This window comes from Brachypodium distachyon, chromosome 5 (genome assembly GCF_000005505.3).
Source record: "Brachypodium distachyon strain Bd21 chromosome 5, Brachypodium_distachyon_v3.0, whole genome shotgun sequence".
In the NCBI taxonomy this organism is placed as follows: domain Eukaryota; kingdom Viridiplantae; phylum Streptophyta; class Magnoliopsida; order Poales; family Poaceae; genus Brachypodium; species Brachypodium distachyon.
The window spans coordinates 20,162,215-20,180,953 of record NC_016135.3 but is presented as its reverse complement, the minus strand read 5'-3'; the positions used below and the strand labels follow the sequence as shown (position 1 = coordinate 20,180,953).

Below are 18,739 nucleotides of genomic sequence, written 5' to 3'. Positions count from 1 at the left end.
CGGCCCGATTAACCAGAAGCCTTGCATTTTTTCTCTGGGAGCAGCTGCTCTATAGAACAGAGGCCCATGAATGGACGGCCGGATTTCGACCAGGCGCCTGATCGGACGGCCGAAAAGCCTGATGGCGTGAGAGGCCTCCCAGGGTGCATAGTTTTACTGTCCTATGTTACTGCACGGTAATCATCGCACGGAAAAATGTGTGTCCAGTTTTTTTTTTTTTGAAAATGTTTATTTTCTTTAAAGATGATCAACCATGTTCTTCGATTTCTCGTAGGACTGACAGTTTAAAAAGTCAATTTTTGGTCAACTCTGTCGGCTCAACCGAACAACACTCTAGTCGTTTTGGACCAACTTCGACCAACTTCACGAGACGAATCCAACCATGGTCTCGGATTTCTTACATGTTTCACGATTTGAAAGGTCAACATTTGATCAATTCTTTTGGTTCATCTACGGAACAACCCTATAGTCCATGACTCATGTGAGAAATCCGAGATCATGGTTGGATTCGTCCGATAAAATTGGTTGAAAGCGATTATATATTGTTCGGTTTGTTCTAACTTTTACATGAATTTTTGTTTAAAAATAAACATTTTTGAAGAAAAAAATCCGTTTGATTGTACCAAATCAATTAGGCCATACTATCCAAATTTAGAGATAGCGATGGGTGATCTTTCTCATCAAGTTTACCAAAATATCCATCCCAATACTATGCTAAACTAGTACAGGTAAATTGTACCATAAAAAGCCTCGCAAGCAAACGTAGAAATTAAGATATATAAAAATTATAAAACCACCAACAAATTGCAAACCATGCAAAATATGATAGCAGTCCGGGAATAGACGAGGGAGAACAAAAAAGAGGAGCCTTTTCCAACGTTCAATGCGAATTCAAACGAAGGTTTATATATCAAAGAAAAATTGAAATAAACTCAAACAGAGGCCACATGCCACACCCGACTGCCGTCATCATGGCGTCATCGATCACAGTTCCTCGTTGCTGTCCAAGAATCGAATTCGTCCACGAAGGCGTGAACCGGCGGGGCATCATACCAATTATTCGTCTTGGCTCACAATGTCACGTCTCTTTTGCAGGGTCCACGACATGCCCGAGGAACAGGACCTCGGCCTTGTTATACTCAACGACGGCGAACACGAAAGGGCGGTCCGCCACGAAGCTCATGGGCGGCGGCGGCGGCGGCTGTCCGGGGCTGTAGGTCGGAGACGAAGGCTCGTACAGCACTCCTACCGCCGTCGTGCCTTCCTCGCCCACCTCCACCCCGCAAATCTGCTCCACGGACGACACGTAGAGCCCTTCTTCCAAGGCCGGCGTGCAGCTCGCGACCGCCCCGGACAGGTCGGCGGCCAGCGGGTCGAACGGCGCGGCGAGCCCGAGGCTCCGCAGCGGGTCCGTCGCGTCAAACCCGAAGGCGAACTTGAACTTGGGCACCAAGCACGGGATGACCTCCTGCAAGTCCTCGGGAACGCAGCGCGTGACGAAGCCCGGCTCCGTGGCCGCCAGCCGCAGGAGGTCGCGGAGCCCGTCGTGCTTGTCCGGGAGGAATATGAGCATGCAGAAGCGCGGGGATGCCGATGCCGGGTTGATCAAGAGGACGTCGTCGTCGTCGCTCACTCGCTCTCTGCCGTCTGGTAGAACAGTTGGAGTTAATTTAGTCGTTGTACGACCTGATTCTTGAAATCCACGGTGCTTGCGAAGGCCCCGTGAGCGGAGGCAGCGGCGGACACGAATTCTGGTTTCAGGGAGAGCGATCTGTCTGCAAAGATGCCGGCGGCAAAAGAGAGCTGCGGCCACGTGCTCATCTCGGCAAGAAAATTGGCATTGGTGTCGTTGAGGAGGTGAAGTGTTCTTGGGAGCCCAAGAAGGCCAGCAGCTGGCGCAACGTCTCACCTTTAGTGCCAGCAGCGAGCAACGCAAGCCCGGCCCGCAGGGAAAGGGGCGAGACCGCGAGAAGATGAAATTGGACTGCTCGGTGATCGCGTCCGTGCCGGCGAGCAAAGCTGCGTGTAAGCATTGTTACGAACGCGACAAGCAAGAACAAAGAAGAAATCACAGCACAAGGAGACACAGATTTAACGTGGAAAACCCTCTCAAACAATTAGAAGGAAAAACCACGGGCGACAGCCGGCGAAATCTCACTATATACAGAGTGTTTACAACGACAGGGAGGTTCTACAGATGCAACTCGTGCGAACTCAACCCAAAACGGCGGCTTACAAGAGGTATATATAGCAGGAGCATTAGGGCAAGTCAAATCCGTAACGGGCACACCGAAAGTTCCGCTAATTCTTGAATATCCGGAAGTTCCGCAGCAAGTTCCGCATTAAAAGTAACAGAGAGCAATCGGAGGTTCTGTCAGAAGTTGGGCCGGAACTTCCGGCCACTGGAAATTTGGATCACATCCAAAGCATCGGTCCATGCTGGATTTTGTTCTTTTCCTAAACTCTTCTAGGGGAGACCTTTGCAAATCAGATCTAGGTGTAGAGGGGAAAAGGGGTAGGTCGAAGCTATCGGCCAGTATTTATGAAGGGAGGTTAAGGCCTTAATGGCAATGTGAGCACCGCCTTAAGAATATGACTGGTTGTGATCTAAACGGACGTCTCGATTGGATTTGGTAATTGTTCCGTGGGGAATCCGACTTGTGTGTTGTACTCCTTACGTATGTTCCCTTAATTTTATGTTCTTTATTTTATAAAAGGAAACGTGGCCATATTTTCTCTTTAAAAAGACGGGAAATCAGCAAAGGTTAATATTCCCTTCGGTCCATAATAAGTGTCGGTGATCTAGTACAAAGATAAAGTGTACGCGATTTTATACAAAGATTGTACAACTTCATACAAAATTCTGACACTTATTATGGATTGGAGTGAGTAGTTTAGAGAAGGGGCATGTATTAAGTCTCAATTCATTTCGTTTGGTGTATGGTGAGAAATATACCTAGGAATTGATGAGAATAGTTTTTTTTTCATGTTTGGTTGATGGGAGATCGCAAAGAGTTAATGCAAGAAGAATATCTAAAATGGAATTTACAACGAGCGGACACAGGCTTGCCGGTTGTCCGATCGGAAAGACGTGGCTGCAATCGTACCATGTTCCACGGGAAACTTTAGTGGAACAACAGTGGTAACTTGCCTTGCATAACTGACAACCTTAGTCCGCGACGGTGGCAACTTTACTTCTGTGGAGATGTAACTTTACCTGTCACAAGGAAAGGCTAAGGAGCGAACATTTTTTTTTGGACATTTGGGCAACTTTTTATTTTTTGCTCCCTACCTTTTAATTTTTTGAGCTTTTAATTTTTATTTGTTGTTTAATGTTTTGAACTTTTACTTTTAATTCAAAGGTTTTGGGATTTTAATTTTGAACATTTAATTCTTTTACTTTTAATTTTTATATTTTATTTTTGAACTTTTAATTTCCTAGAAAAAAAAACTTACCTAGGCTCCGGCTTCGGGCGGCAGCGGCGGCGGCGCCGGGCCCAGTCAGGGTAGTTGGTGGCGCGATAGCTAGACGGCCACGGCGGCGCGAGGGAGGATGGAGGCATGGCTACGAGAGAAATAGTGACTGGGGGATTGGAGAGAGAGATGGAGTTTGGGGGAGCAAGGTGTGCGCGTGGGGTAGGTGAAAACTTTAATAGAGTCTTAGGGTGGGGTTTTCGTCCGTCCACGGGGAGATCAGCGGTTGAACGCCAGAGAGACTTCTCACGACTTGTCACCGTAGTTTGTCATTTTTCCTGGTCTAACCGCGGGAAATACACCCTGTTTCACAAATCATGATTTTTGTTCAGCCTTTTCGAAAGAAACTTGTTTGCGTGGGCGTGGCATCCTTGTACCCCCGACCCTGCCATTCCAATCGTTTCGAAGAGTGTTGACCTTCAGATAACGTTGCCAGGGCAGCCCAGCCGCGTGGACCTCGTGCGCGCCCGGTCGTTCAACCTAACTCAGTAACTCGCGGCCGGCCGTCGTTCTCACCCGCATCGGCATCAGCATAAACAAGCCGGGTGTGGCCGTGTGGGGGCCTGGGGGGCCTCCGCTCTCGCAAAAATCCATCGCGGTATGCGCAACTACCCCAGTCCTTTCGTGCTTCGTGGCCTTGCACGCAGCATATGATCGTAACTTGTTTAATTAGCGTCAAGTCTTCGCTCTTTGCCTTAAAAAAACTCACAAAAAAAGAACTCGAGTAGACTGCCGAAATCTCATGAACCTCCCCGCATGGCCGCATGTGTGCCACGATAAAAACAGAGCCCCTGCGTTCCAGAGCGAGCCACGAGCCCAGTATCCAGTGACACCTGTTCGTTTGGGAATTGGGAATTGGGAATTGGGAATTCCATACTTCCATGGAAGGATGCAAAAATGCATATAGTACAGGTTAACCTTCCGGTCAAATCCCGTCTCATTCTCCACCCCTCTCCGGCCGGATCGCCCAATGGATAAAGACGCCTTCCCGGCCTTGTCATCGGCAGCTTAACCAGAAACCTGTCCGCAAAACAACAACAGGAAACACAGATAGCCAAGACTCCGCTTTCCTTCTCGTTGCTCTCGCTCGCGCCCCCTCCCTCTCTCACACACACAAGGGCGAGGAGTCCGTGCGCACACCACACGCTCTCCTCTCATAGCTCGAGCCGATTTCGGCAGATAGGTAGGTAGAGCGAGATACCAAGCTTACATATCTGCCCGTACCAGGGACCAGGAAGAAGAAGGCTTGACAAGATGGCCGGTGGGCTGGTGGGCGTGAAGGCGGCGCCGTTCACGTACGCGGCGCACGCGCTGGGCGCGGCGGCGGCGGTCATGGTGCTCGTCTGGTGCATCCACTTCCGCGGCGGGCTCGCCTTCGACGCGGTCAACAAGAACCTCATCTTCAACGTAAGTCGTCGCTCTGTTTCCCCACCCTCTAGCTTTCTCGCAACCGCCCGCTCCGGCTCACGTTCGCTTCTGTTGCAAGTCACATCGTTATGCTACCTTTGTGATGGAAAAAGAAAAGGGAATTATTGGACCGTTGTAGCTCGATCCTGGAGGTTGTAGACATAGTAACTAGCTCGATCCTACAAGTACAAGATGCATGGCACGGCCGCAAAACGGAATTTGGTTCCATCTTTTCGTTTTGCTGCCATCTGCCCGTTTTATCCGTTGTGCCACAAGATGATCTCTAATCTAGGAGTACGATGCGCATCGAGAAAGCATGTGAAGGCTCACATGTTGTTTATACGACTTGGTACTTGAAAATGCTCTAGAGATAAGAAACACAACACAACAGCACATGGGAAGCGATTATACTCCGTATTATACTCCCTAGAGAACTTACTACAAACTTCATCCCGATTGTTAACTGTTCGGTTGTTCCACGCTTAATCGGTTCGGTGGTGTCACATTCCCTTAAAAGACACTCTTCAAGATTCAAGATATATGGATTTTTAAATTTCAATATTTGGGGATTGTTAACTGTTCGGTTGTTCCACGCTTAATCGGTTCGGTGGTGTCACATTCCCTTAAAAGACACTCTTCAAGATTCAAGATCATATGGATTTTTAAATTTCAATATTTGGGAATTTTTAACAAATTCCCTTTATATTTACCAAAATTCAACGTAACACATTCCTATTCCACCTAGGAAAACCAAACATTGGCTCAAAGTTGATTTCATTGGATTTGCTATTTGAAGCAGTTGTTGTTTTTTAAGTTGAGTGAGTTACACACAATTTTTAAAATTTGCAACTACTCGGTTTTTGTTGGAAAAGGCATCAACACGCATGATCATCAGCTTAGAAGTACTCCCTCCGTCCGTGAAAGAGCGTGCATTTGGGGTTTTCCAAAACAATTAAGCATTGAACTAGAAAATGCATTGGAAAGGTGCAAACCACTATCTTTCTCCTTTTTAATTCTCTCACTTTCAATCAGCTACTCACTCCGTCCACAAATAAGTGTACATCTAATTTTGTCCTAAGTCAAACTTTTCAAAGATTTAACCAACTTTTTGTTGAAAAGAGTAGCAACACATATGACATAAAATTGGTATATTATGAAACTACATTTCAAAACAGATCTAATGATGCTAGTTTGGTGCCATAAGTATTGCTAAGTTTTTCAACAAAGTCGGTCGAACTTTAATATCTTTGACTTAGGACAAACATAGAAGTGCACTTATTTGCGGACGGGGGAGTAAGTGCATGAAGAAATGTTATTGGGTTTGGTTTCCACATAATGAGAGAGAAGCATTTTTTTTCTTAATCTAAAGTACTTTGGAAAAAAAAGAAATACACTATTTTGTGGACGAATTTTAAAACCAAACGTACACTTATTTGTGAACGGAGGAAATAGACGCTTACTTATTTTATTTTAAAAAGTTCAATGCGCTTCTTCTTAATTTCTCCTTTTGTTTGAATTATGCGAACTATCCAAAGATATCACTTCAAAAAATTTAGGTGCATGTGGATGTAGTAGTCCGTAGTCTACTTGGCATGCATCTCGTTCTTGTTTTTCTATCTCTGTGTTTCTATTTCCAGAGAATCTTAAAGCGAAGTCGGCTGCACGATCAAAAATGACACCGAGACACGATATTTGTTAACGAAGTCTTTTTCTGCAATAAGCACTCAATTATCTTTTGCTGCAAAAAAAATCCTCCTGCAAGTATCCAACTTCGAATTGGCTAGGAGCTTCTAGCTTGTTGCACATGAGCCTCATTAAGATATCTGTCCCCCTGTCTGTTGGTCCCGAAATGCAAAGCTGCTGCTTTTATTACGGATTTATGTTTGAAGTAAATCATCAATATTTTAACAAAAATTGTCTTCTGCCATCTGATGCAGGTTCACCCAGTTCTTATGCTGATCGGTTACATCATCCTTGGCAGTGAAGGTAAGGTTAAAACTGCAGTGGAAATACCTGAACGATTTTTCTCCGTGGTACTGCTGTAGTAGTACTACATACACATGAAGAACACGGGTGAGCTGATTTGCCTCCAATTACTCTGGCAGCGATAATGATCTACAAGATATTTCCGAAAGTAAACCACGACACGGCGAAGCTGACCCACCTGATCCTCCACGCGATCGCCATCGTTCTCGGCGCCGTCGGGATCTACTGCGCCTTCAAGTTCCACAACGAGAGCGGGATCGCCAACCTCTACAGCCTGCACTCCTGGCTCGGGATCGGAGCCATTTCTCTGTACGGGATTCAGGTAAACTGATCTATGACGCTGATCGCACGACCTTTTTAATTCCTCCTGCACCACGGCTAGCTAATTAATGCTTCTCAAATTGTTTATATGGCACACATTTCCGTGCTGTCGGCTGCAGTGGATATTCGGGTTCGTGGCGTTCTTCTACCCGGGGGCGGCGCCGGGCGTGAGGCGCGGGGCTCTGCCGTGGCACGTGCTGTTCGGGCTCTTCGTCTACGTCCTGACGCTGGCGACGGCGGAGCTCGGGTTCCTGGAGAAGCTCACCTTCCTGCAGAGCTCCGGCCTCGACAAGTACGGCGCCGAGGCGTTCCTGGTCAACTTCACGGCCCTCGTCGTCGTGCTCTTCGGAGCTGCAGTCGTCGTTGCCGCAGTCGCTCCCAAGGCTCAGGTGCCAGAACCAGAGGGTTACGCTCCGATTCCTGTCAGCTAGTAGTATGTACGTGCCACAGTGAACGTCCTGAAGATCGTACTGTGTGCGCAATTAGTACCACGAGATCAGTGTAAGCACAGAACAGAATTCACTTGTTGATTTGTGTGTATCTGGTGTTCAGATGAGCCATGCAGGCCAATAATAATTTCACTTGTTTGTTTTTCCTAAAGCACTTGCATCTCACCCCGCAAATTTTCGTTTGAACCATTTGCTAAGTTGATCTCAGCCTCTTAGGTAGGATAGGTGGCCTGAGGCCTCGATATGGACCTTTGGAGTTCTTTAGCTTTAGTTGGAGCTACTAGGCAATTGATGATACCCAGATGCTTTATTTTATTTTTCCAAGCATACACCAGGCAGGTGTATCGTCAATACACAGATGCTTTATTTCACACACTGACCAAAGGAAGTTTGTACCATCAACTCGGGAAAATGAAGAGGCAATTGATGGATGGGCTTGGAAAATGTTAAGCTGGTCACAGGTACGTGTGCCAACTTACGGCAGATACATAAAAATGTTCGTGATTGGCCTCAAACTCACACTCAAAACACTACATCCAACTGATGTCGTTATATCCCTTGCATCAAACTGTGACAGTACCACTAAACCAAAATTGCATCCAACTGATATCAGTATATCGCTAGATTTGTTGCATCCAACTATCACCAACATCAAATTACACCACAGAACAAAAATTTACAGTAATACCGGTTCGATAAGTAAAATTGCACAGTCCTCTTTACGAATTCTTCTTGCCGTCAGAATGGGAAAAGCGGACTTCCATTGATTGCAGTTTGTTCCTTAATTCCTCGTTCTCCGCAATGAGACGCTCATACTCAGTAAGCAAACCTTCAGATTGTTTCCGTAAAGCCAAAGTATTCGCTTCAGCAGTTTTTAGTTCCTCTGTTTTAGTTTCATATTGGTGTTTGACTGCTTGCACCTGTTCATTCAAACTACTGATCTTTTTCTGATATCCTTGAATTTCCTCTGCGCCTTGGAGTTTTGCTTCTTCCAGGGTCTTGCTCTGCTTTGTTACAGCCTCCATGCTTTTCTTCATCGTCCTTATTTGCCTGATATAGTGATGTAGCCTGTCAATAACTAACCCAAGAAACAGAGAGTATCCTGCAAAATAACAAACATATCAATATTCAATTGAACTGAAAGATTAAATAAGTTCAATATACAGAGAACGTACAACCATTCTTAGAAAGCTATATTTGAATTCACAACGATAAATTGAATGACTGAACAAAAGTATGAGAACAATGGCTGGATTGATTAACACAGAATTCATTATTTTTGCATGCTACTACACCTGTCCGAAAAATATAACCCATTTTCAGAACAAGGGCATGCTCCCAATACACACCACCATTGAGACATTGATCATAGCTTTTGCAAGTAATGGTGAACATTATGACAGGAATAATTGTTGGTAAGTTTTTTTGTGACAGAACTACTAATAAGAATACTCCCTCCGGCCGGAATTACTTGTCGAAATATTACATGTATCTAGACACTTTTTACACATAGATACATCCGTATTTGGGCAAATCTGAGATAAGTAATACCGATCGGAGGGAGTACCATTTTCATGCACAGGATAGAACATGCTTACATTTACATTAGTGACCCAGAGTGTTATAAACTCGTCATGGTGTGTTCTACAATGAAATCTACATTGTAACAAAGCTAGAATTGAAAAGACCAAAACAGTCATTCGAGCAAGGGCAAATATACTTTGGTGAATGGGATAATATTGTTTTAAACAGTCTGACTATAATATGCCGAAACTTTTGGCCCTGTTCCTATTAGATGTGATGGGCTTATACATGAAATAGAAGATCATATGGCGGTTGACAGATTTACAAAGAGAACTGAAGGATTGAATTTGTACTTTCATTTTGAGGAAGATATGAAGATATTTCCGAGGGATATGTGAGAAAAAATATGAACAATTGACCATTGCTGATGAGTGTCAGTGGGAATGTAGAGACGTGCCAGGATTTCTTAGTCAAAGATGGAAAAAGGAAACCTATGCAGACATGGTGACTTAAATACAATCCAGGTCACTACTTCTACCGAACCAATAGTGTCCCAAAATATTCATTCTGAATGTATCACATTCAGTGGCTACAATATACGCAAAAGGTAATAGCATTCCAAAATAAACTTGCATTGGCAAACAAATGAGACAATACAAATATACAACTAAAATGAACACAGTTGGAATTATGACGAAGTAATGATTCTTGATTATTATTTTTCCAAAAAGGAGGGTAAACCCCTGGCCTCTGCATCAGTGGATGCACAGAGCCATAGTAATGATTCTTGATGACTTTGACTTTGTAACATTAATATTTCTGAGCAATGCTTTGATGAACAAGCTTTTTTAGGGAATGAACAAGCTAGTTAAATACAAACAGTACTCCCTCCGATCCTAAATTCTTGTCGTTGTTTTAGTGCAAATTCTTGTCGTTGTTTTAGTGCAAATTTGCACTAAAACAACGACAAGAATTTAGGATCGGAGGGAGTAACTTCCAATAAAATGGTCACTAAGAGGGCATAGTAACTATCTGATGCATCGATAGGAGAAGCCACTTTATATATATACAACAGAAATACTTTAGTTCTATCCTAAACCTTGATAGGACAATCTTAGAGCATAAACTAATCATTTGTTATTTCCTCCGCAATTCATTCTTCGCAGAAGTATCTTCAATTGTGACGTCCCTGTTTTCCAACTATCGGTGTATCAGTTGTGTATCAGACTATCAGTACTGTTGCGATTCTGTATAATACTCTATCTGCGAATATTATCTTTTTGTCATTAACACAAAAGATCCTAAGTTGTCTTCTGCAATGACCATCAGTGTAACACAATCAATTCAGCCACAAAATGTGTCTAGCCTGAACTGACGGGTTCCAAGCCTCCAAGGAGTTAACGAGGAGAAAGAAGGGCAGATGTTAACCTACCCATGAGAGAGGCCTCGAGGAGGTGCCGGCTGGCGAGCACCTGGTCGGTGGGCGTGAGCTGGGCGAAGTCCCCTTCGCGGCGCCGGATCTTGGCGATGCTGTACCCGCTGGAGCCGAGCACCATGAACATGGTGGCCGCCACGGTTCTCGCCATTATGGGCCCGCGGCCGCGCTTGCTGCGGTCGACGGCGAGCAGCGCCAGGCGGCGCGCAGGGGTTCGGAAGAGCAGCACGAGCACCAGCCCCGCCTCCGCGGCCAGCAGCGTGAACAGCAGCTGGATCATGGCCGCTCCGTCGATGCGTCGAACAGGTAGTGGGCGCGGAGGAGAGTTGGGAGGAGAACGTGGATGCAGCGGGGCGATCTCAAGGGAGAAATGGGGGAACGAGGTCCTCGAATTCAGGCCGAGCCTGACGGATTATTAATGGGCGGGCGGCTTCTGGAAGCCTTGCTTCGTCCTCTCGCCTTGGCTCGCTGGCAGCAGATTACTCGCCGGAGGAGCAGTTGGAAAGATCGAGATCGAGAGACGTCGCACACGCCGTCGGCAAAGCCGTGTGCTGTACACTGCAGTGAACCTGAATGCCTGACAGTGTTGCACGCGCTTTCGACGGAGCAATCTTGTCTTTGATTTCCACGGTATCAGAAGGGAATGCGCCGCACCGATGTTACTTACTACTACGGGTTATTTTCCGAAAAGGAGATTTCGTTGATTCTCGGTGTCATATCATATCAACAAAGGTATAGGAATGCAAGTGTCGTCTCAACATGGATAGGAATGCAAGTAACATCCTGTTTATGTGTGCTTCTTTTAATCTAGATTCGGCCTATCAAAGATACACATAGCCAGCTCAAAAAAAAAAAGAGATACACATAGCCAAACAAGCAAGATAAAAGAAAACGTACTCAAGCGATTCAATGATATTGAATAGCTAGCAGAACAAAGAAGCTGGTGGGTTATCGATCCGCAGGTTATGCCGCCAATCATGTTGGGTAAAAACTTCTCTGGCCATCCCCTCCACTTGCACGCATCACATGCCGTGCTAGCGATTCTATGTAAAGCAATATAAGTGCGGGGAAGAAAATTTGCCATCTACAACTGTCAGTTAGCAGCTTGAAAGCATACAATAAAGTGCAGCTTTATACAGCGGTATGAGCTTTAACTGGATGAATTAACTGCTCCATTAACTGGATGAAATGGAACCGGTAGTAAGTAATTGTGATCGCAGGAAATCCAGCAGCCATAACAGATGACCCTTAATCAGCCCACATCAGATCACTGTAGTAATTTTTATTTCAGTGTTTATAAGTACTCCTACTTCATAAGATACTGCCATAGGTGCCCTCTTCGCCGATTCTTTCCACTTGACACAAAACATTTCATGTAGGGACAGTGGGACACCATTTACTTGGTTAACTGTAGAGTGTAGAGCACATACATCACTTCTCCAAAAATTGTGATAAACCCGAATCTACAATCACGCCATTGCGATTGTTCGTTGGGTCATCTTATCTAAAGATAACCAATGGACGAAAGGGAACCGTGTGGGCCTTGGGGTCAGAAAAAAAAAGAAATAAAGAAATGGGCACCCAGTGACCCTGACAAAGACTGGCCTTTGAGTAGCAGTGAAGCAGATGCAAATGGTCTCTCAATTGAAAAAGAAATGGTTTCTCAATTGCTTTTGGATCATCAAGTTATTTTTCCTTAACCAACACGGTGTTGTGAGTTGTGACTAGGATTACCAATTCAATAGTCAGTCCAATTAGATTACATGGTAAATATCATCCATTAGAAATGTTTGAATTAGCTCCATGATTCTCGATCGGTGTCACCTTTCTGAAAATCATGGCGCTGCCCATCTCGTGTTTTAGGCGAATTACTTCTTATAGTGTAACCAGTGGAGATGAAACACGGAATAAAGCATCTTATAATGCACTCTCACTTTAAATCTGCACTCATGAAAGAAATCCGTTGTCAAGTATCAAACCCTCTTTTCCCTCTTCTGCTTTACACCAATGGGACACCTAATAATTATCCTTGTTTTATTTATGGTTTGTGAACTTGATGTGTCTGTGTTCGTGTTGTGACTCGGAAGCTTGCGCCACTCAATGTAAATCTCCTATTTATCACTTGCAAATTTCACACTTTTCATGCACCTTCTTCTTAACCTTTCCATACACCTTTTGACTGAACTGGATCACATTGGCATCTCCTGCAGAAGAAAAAGTCAAAAAGGTGAAAATTTTGCAAGCATGGGAGCACTTCATCGATTAGGACTCGTACAGAAACGTGATCTTGATCCCTTTGACTTGCCAAAATCTTTAACCTAATCTCGTGAAGAAAGTGAAGGCAAAATAAAGAGAAGAGACTCTGCGTCTAGTTACAGTGATCAGCCCCAGAAACGTGATCATGAAACCCGTCGTTTCTGACGCGGCAGACAGCACAGGGAAACTGAAAACACCGGCTGATTGAGAAGACACTTCAGAGATGTTAACCTTTTTTTCCTTTTTCTTTTGACCGATTCAGATATGTTAACCTGGAAGCACTGTGTTGGTCTTTATCGAAAAAACAAAAACACTGTGTTTGTAGTACTCCGTACTTGGTACCCTATCGCCTCACTGAACAGTCATTTGAATGATGTACTGTTGCACCTAACATAGGACCTTAGAGGAAAAAAAAATCAACATTTAGGCCGTTAGGGATGTTTTAAAACTTTTAGGCCGTTATGCATATACAAGTCCACCTAGATATGTTGTAGGAGTATTTCAGAATACATGCTTGATGCTTCTTCGTACAGTGTTGCATGCAACTAAACAATTCTGCATGTAATTCGTTTTTGTTGGCAGAATCTCCAGCTGCACACAAATAAAATGAGCTGGCACCAAGAATCACTGATGTTCATGTACCAGGCTCATTGCATGCACATTAGCTTCCAGATCTGCAGATCATAGTTCCATTTCTAAAACCCTTGTCTGAAGAGAAAGTATGAATACATCTTTATCAACCAAAAGCAAGGCACGATACAATGTAGCCCACACACAGAGAAATACGCATTCTCTACACATTGGCCAGTCACAGAAAAAAAAAAGACAATGATGGAAGGACTGAGAAAGCAGAAGAAAAAAATCTTCAGAAGGTACCAGGACAGGTTGGCCCAGGTGGTGGTACGTACGTAGCTGAAAACAACCCCCACTCGCAGCCAAAACTTCATTAAGTTAAGGCCAGAGCCATCCATGTATACATTCACAGAGATTTGGATGCATGAACTAGAGCCTAAATCCAAACCCCCGTGGTTGTGGCTGGAACGTTTACAGCGCATCAGCATGATCTTCCCCTTAATCTGGGTGGAAGAAAAATACAGGCACACAAATGTGTATATATGGGTGTAAAGGAATCGCAAAAGAGATCGACGGGAATCGGTGGATTATTAGCGACACACATCGCTTTCGAGCTCGATATCCCGCGATGCATCCAACGAACGCCACGGGGACCCGCGAGGCCGCGGCGATGTGGATGCACGATTTTTAGAACTAGCTAGCCTGCACGCAACTTGTCTGGCTTGTCTGCTTCATCAGTAGTATAGGGTGCTAAAATTAGGCTGATTCACCAGTAGTAGAATCTTAAATTGAAGAGAAGAAACATATATAGGGGCATGTGTTAATTAAGAGTGCTGTGGCTTACATTTCTCGCTTTGTTTTTATGTGGTAACTTGCAAGCTTGCTGGTGAGGTCTGGCTATTCTTGTACGCCCAGTTAGAACTCTGATTGGACGGCATGAAAATGATATGTCAAGACTGATATTTTTTTTGCGAAATATGACAAGACTGATATGTATTTCTGTGACATGAAAAAACCTCCGATGTGCAGTCCTGGCTCCGTATGTACGTGGGGAGGACATAACAAAGTAGCGTACAATAGTACAAGCAAGATTCACTCGTTTGTAACGCGTTACCCTGCTTAGCTCTTCGCTGTTGCCAATAATTGGCTGTGCCTACCTGTACTCACCAGCAAAGCATCTTCTGTTCTTGTCCATTTGTCTGTTAAACCGTTGTCCAACCCTGGCAACCCACAGCATTGGACAGTTGCACAAGCTTTTCTTATTTAACGATGCGAAGAATTAATTAGTTGCCCAGCTACTATGGGCTTTGCTTTTAGTTTGGTTGTTGCCACACCTTGCTCTGTTGTGGTGCCAACGGTTCTGGCCAGTTGGATTTAATGTGAATTTTTTTTAGAGACGGAGAAAAATCTATTAGGTCCACACTAGCTGGAGCATTGGATAGCACTTTTTAGTTATTTATTACGTGGAAATTTAATATTTCCGGGAGAATCGGAAAAACCCTGAAAATCTAGTGTCAAATAGTAATACCTAATTGTGATAACCTTTGTTATATGCGATGGAGATTAGTATACGTACTACAATGTTTCTGAGAAACAAGGCTACAATGTTGAAAAGGCGTGGTAGCACGGGCGAACATAGATGCGTGTCTGTGCTCCGACGACAAATGACAAATGTGCTTTGACCGGTCTCAGAATACGAGGATCTCCGATCCCGTAAGTTCTAAATTCAGAGCACCTAGCTAGAAAAGCCCGTGGCAGACGCGGACCAGCCGCGGATTACCGCGATTCGTTCGTTGGTTCTCGCCAAAAAACCCGTGCGTTTGCCCGTGCCGAAAGTGGTCATTGGTACGCTTGTCGCCCGCTGCGTCCGGCCAGATGCACGCGCGCGTGCCCAAATCCGCGGGGAAACGGCCGTAACGGCCAGGTCGGCAGCCCTCTTTGCCGTCGTCCCCGCCCCGTCGGCAGCAGCAGACAGCCAGCCAGTTGGGACGAGAGCGTCTAGGCAATGATGACAGATCGACACGAACGAGTTGGCAACGCTACAGTTTTAAGCTACGGATTGCCCGACGGCGAGTGGTCTTGTAGTCGGCCAGCGCCTTTTAATATCATCACGGATGCTTTAAACAAAAGTCGCGAGGGGAAATCGCCCATGCATATGGTCCTCCTCACCGATGCCACCGTCCATATTTGACGCCGCCGATGACCGGCCACGTGTGTGCTGCCGCGCTTCCGCCACGCCTAGCGGCTGGCTAGATGACAAAGAAATACAGTCGGCCAACAGGCAAGCCATCGGTATTTTGCGAGGCTGTAAAATAATGGGTTTTACGTTTGCTCGGTTGCGGGCGGGCGGGCGGCGATGCCGTTGGCACGGACGCGCAGCGGCCGACGTTCGCTCCCCGGTGCCTTTGCGCGAGCCGGCTAGCGCAATCACGCTGTCAGCGACTCCGCTGGGATGCTCTGCCGACTGCCGGGCCCTGGTCGAGGCTCGAGGGTCCCGCCATGTCGCCGTCAAACGTATCGGTCATGGGTTCCTCGCCCGACCCAGTTTTGTACGCACTATCTGATCTCAGCCACTCCAAACAGACATTTGGATTACTACTGCGCCGATGGGGTTTGTAAACACACAAGATTGATGTACGAAATATCTAATTGTCAGAGAACCACCTCTACATTTAGTATAAACAATACTCCTTCCTGTGAAATAAGCTTGGGTATTTATTTTTTTATAGCTGCAGCAGTAATTTGTCGACACCGGGGTACAAATTTTTGACGCAATCCTGTTGAAACCCAAAATTCTGATGATCTTTGTGGGTATCAAAATGTGTTATATCTCAAAATTTCATACTAGATCCAAACAAAATTCAAATTTGTTCAAAATTGCAAAATTATGGATGTCTCACGGGTTCTGAAGTTTTATGCTCCCGGAAATTTAAACCTTGGAAGACACGAAATAATTCATTTGTTACTCAAAGAAAATGCTATGCTAAACTATTGTTAGATCGAAAACCAATTTGTAGTAACGTGGTGTAGCCACGGAGACATGACTCTACATGATATTATTTGCACATTTTTCGAGAAAACGCAAAGCTTGCGTCTCGATGCATCGATAGAAAGAAAATAATTACAAGCCCAAGAAAAGGCCGATACAACTGAGCACTCAAGACAACACCACAACCAACGGTCGCTGGACAAGCATTACAACCGACACAACCTAACAACTCTCGGCCTAAATGCCACCCACACAAGCGCAGGATGCGACAAACTTACCAAAACCTACGCCACAAGAGTAGAGAATCCAACTCTGTAAAGAAGGCAAAGTTGCGCCACTCCCACTTTGAAGAGGATGGCAAGTCGAGGCGCTGCGGACCGCTAGCCTCAATAAAACATGGTGTAGAAGCCCCGAAACTGCCAATCGCCATTCGCACCCTGAACACTGTACTGTCACACATCACCGCACCCCTTGCCAGAAGCAACTTGAGCCGGCAACCACCAGTTGAAGCTCGTCGAGTGCGCCCATGCGACCAAGACACCGCAGCAAAGGATCCTCCGCAATCCTCTACCCAATCCACCCAAGGTAGTCACACTAGCAACCATGACTTGCCCACCGGAGCCAAGACGTGTGCCCCCCACATGCACACTAACCGAGGGTCAGACCACCAAGAATAACGCTTCCAACGAGGAAGCGACATCGATGGCGCCGCCATTGTCTGATCTTCCTAGATCTGAGTTTTCACCCGGGGACTAAACCGTGGGGGTTGGGGGTGAATTGAGGCTCCTCGACAACGCCACCAAGGAGGAAACGACACCCAAGGGTGTCGCCGTCGTCGGCACTAACTTAAGTCAGGCAGGGCTTTCGCCCGGAGCACCACGACCACTCACACATGGGTGACCTTCCCGTAAGGACCCAGCAGCAAACCCATTGTATTATCAGCAACCACGCTAGTTTGAGAACCTGGTGGTCTTGCCATCCTGCCACCAGAGGCCACCACATGCCGCACGGCAAGGTCAACAAGGACCAACCACGACACCATCTCCTAAAGGAGTTGGATGCCGCAGTCGAAAGGCCTGTGCACTGGCATACCCAGGTCTGCAACGTGGAATGCTCAAACCTGCGACATGCCATCGGTGCACACGGCAACACCCAAGAAAATAGGTGCCACCGGATACTGGCCAAGGCGCATCTCACATCAACCAGCGAGAAGCAGGCGCCCCCAGCATCAGGCCGCCAACCAACGCCCTCCTCCAATCGGACGCCGGACAACCCCACGGAGCTAGCTTTGCCAGCCACCGCATTAAGCACACCTCTGACAGCCCTGCCAACACTAGCATCTCGCCGGCTACCAAAGGAACAAGCACAACCAAAGCTAGTGCCTTTCGAGTTGATGACAGACCCTTCTCAAGCACACGGATCTGGACCAATGACACCGGACAACAGGATAAGGCAACACGTCTAGAGCATCGCCGCAACACCAAGCAGCGGGCTTCGTTCCACCGCGCCGGCGGTATTTGCACATTTATCATCGTCTTTGTTGGTTTTAGGATGTGATTAGAGGATTTGTGTGCGAATCATACATGTTGAGTGTGGCAAACCGTGTCCTAAACTATGTCGTTGGAAATAAAAATCATAACCCTATAATATTAAGCCAAGTACATTGGTAAATCATGTCACGGATTTATTTTTTCAATGATGAAAGTGAATAGTTCACCTAGCCTCTCCAGCCAAAGATGCACACAACCCAACTCTGTCTTGAATAAAGTTTAAGATGTAGTTGTCTAAAATTTCTTCAATCCCAACCACCTATTTAAGCCTTTGGACCGACATTCAAAGATCGTCGTTTCCATATCATTTGTACTCCCTCCGTTCCTAAATACTTGTCGTTGTTTTAGTGCAAAGAACGGATGGAGTATATGATAAGATGATATGTTCTTTAATTGTACGAATCAAACAAGTTGTACAAAAAATCTCTAGAGAAATAAATTCTCCAAAACTCATTTTAAATATCTTTGAATGAAATAAACCCTCAAGTTTTCCCCAAGAACCCCTCCTCAAAGCTCAAAAGTTCAGCCACAGTGGCATTAACCACCAGATCACTTCACCCCATGCCCAAACCCATACCACCCACCAACCTACCTAGGAAAAAAATTCATATACTCACCCATCCAGGCTACAGAACTGCTCTGAACCGAGGAAGCTGGAACCCCATTGCCCAATTCGGCGGAATCCGACGCCTTCTTTTGTCAGAAACACACTTCCCTCTCCCCTCCCCTCTGCAGCTCCTAAAAAAGAAGAAGAACAAAAAATACTCCACGTCTA

At 45.7% G+C, this 18,739-nt stretch overlaps 3 protein-coding genes and 1 long non-coding RNA gene across 4 annotated transcripts; 1 reads left to right on the top strand and 3 right to left on the bottom strand.

Moving 5' to 3' along the window:
• Positions 1–1,078: 1,078 nt before the first annotated feature.
• On the bottom strand, positions 1,079–3,563 carry LOC104581406 (putative non-inhibitory serpin-Z11). Its single transcript, XM_024456066.1, has 2 exons — positions 3,457–3,563; positions 1,079–1,640 (listed from the first exon to the last, which is right to left on the bottom strand). Exons 1-2 carry the CDS (start codon positions 3,561–3,563, stop codon positions 1,079–1,081), a joined length of 669 nt encoding a protein of 222 aa, XP_024311834.1.
• A 740-nt stretch (positions 3,564–4,303) lies between these two features.
• Positions 4,304–7,788, top strand: LOC100842611 (probable ascorbate-specific transmembrane electron transporter 2). Its single transcript, XM_014896019.2, has 4 exons — positions 4,304–4,881; positions 6,819–6,867; positions 6,987–7,189; positions 7,308–7,788. The coding sequence occupies exons 1-4, from the start codon at positions 4,729–4,731 to the stop codon at positions 7,617–7,619; spliced, it is 717 nt and encodes a 238-aa protein (XP_014751505.1). The 5' UTR covers positions 4,304–4,728; the 3' UTR covers positions 7,620–7,788.
• Positions 7,789–8,043: 255 nt separating this feature from the next.
• On the bottom strand, positions 8,044–11,161 carry LOC100842301 (B-cell receptor-associated protein 31). The gene is made up of 2 exons (XM_003580171.4): positions 10,594–11,161; positions 8,044–8,739 (listed from the first exon to the last, which is right to left on the bottom strand). Exons 1-2 carry the CDS (start codon positions 10,874–10,876, stop codon positions 8,357–8,359), a joined length of 666 nt encoding a protein of 221 aa, XP_003580219.1. The 5' UTR covers positions 10,877–11,161; the 3' UTR covers positions 8,044–8,356.
• A 1,990-nt stretch (positions 11,162–13,151) lies between these two features.
• Positions 13,152–14,024, bottom strand: LOC112269313. Its single transcript, XR_002960972.1, has 2 exons — positions 13,729–14,024; positions 13,152–13,560 (listed from the first exon to the last, which is right to left on the bottom strand). It is a non-coding gene; the product is annotated as an uncharacterized LOC112269313 (long non-coding RNA).
• Between the last annotated feature and the right edge of the window lie 4,715 nt (positions 14,025–18,739).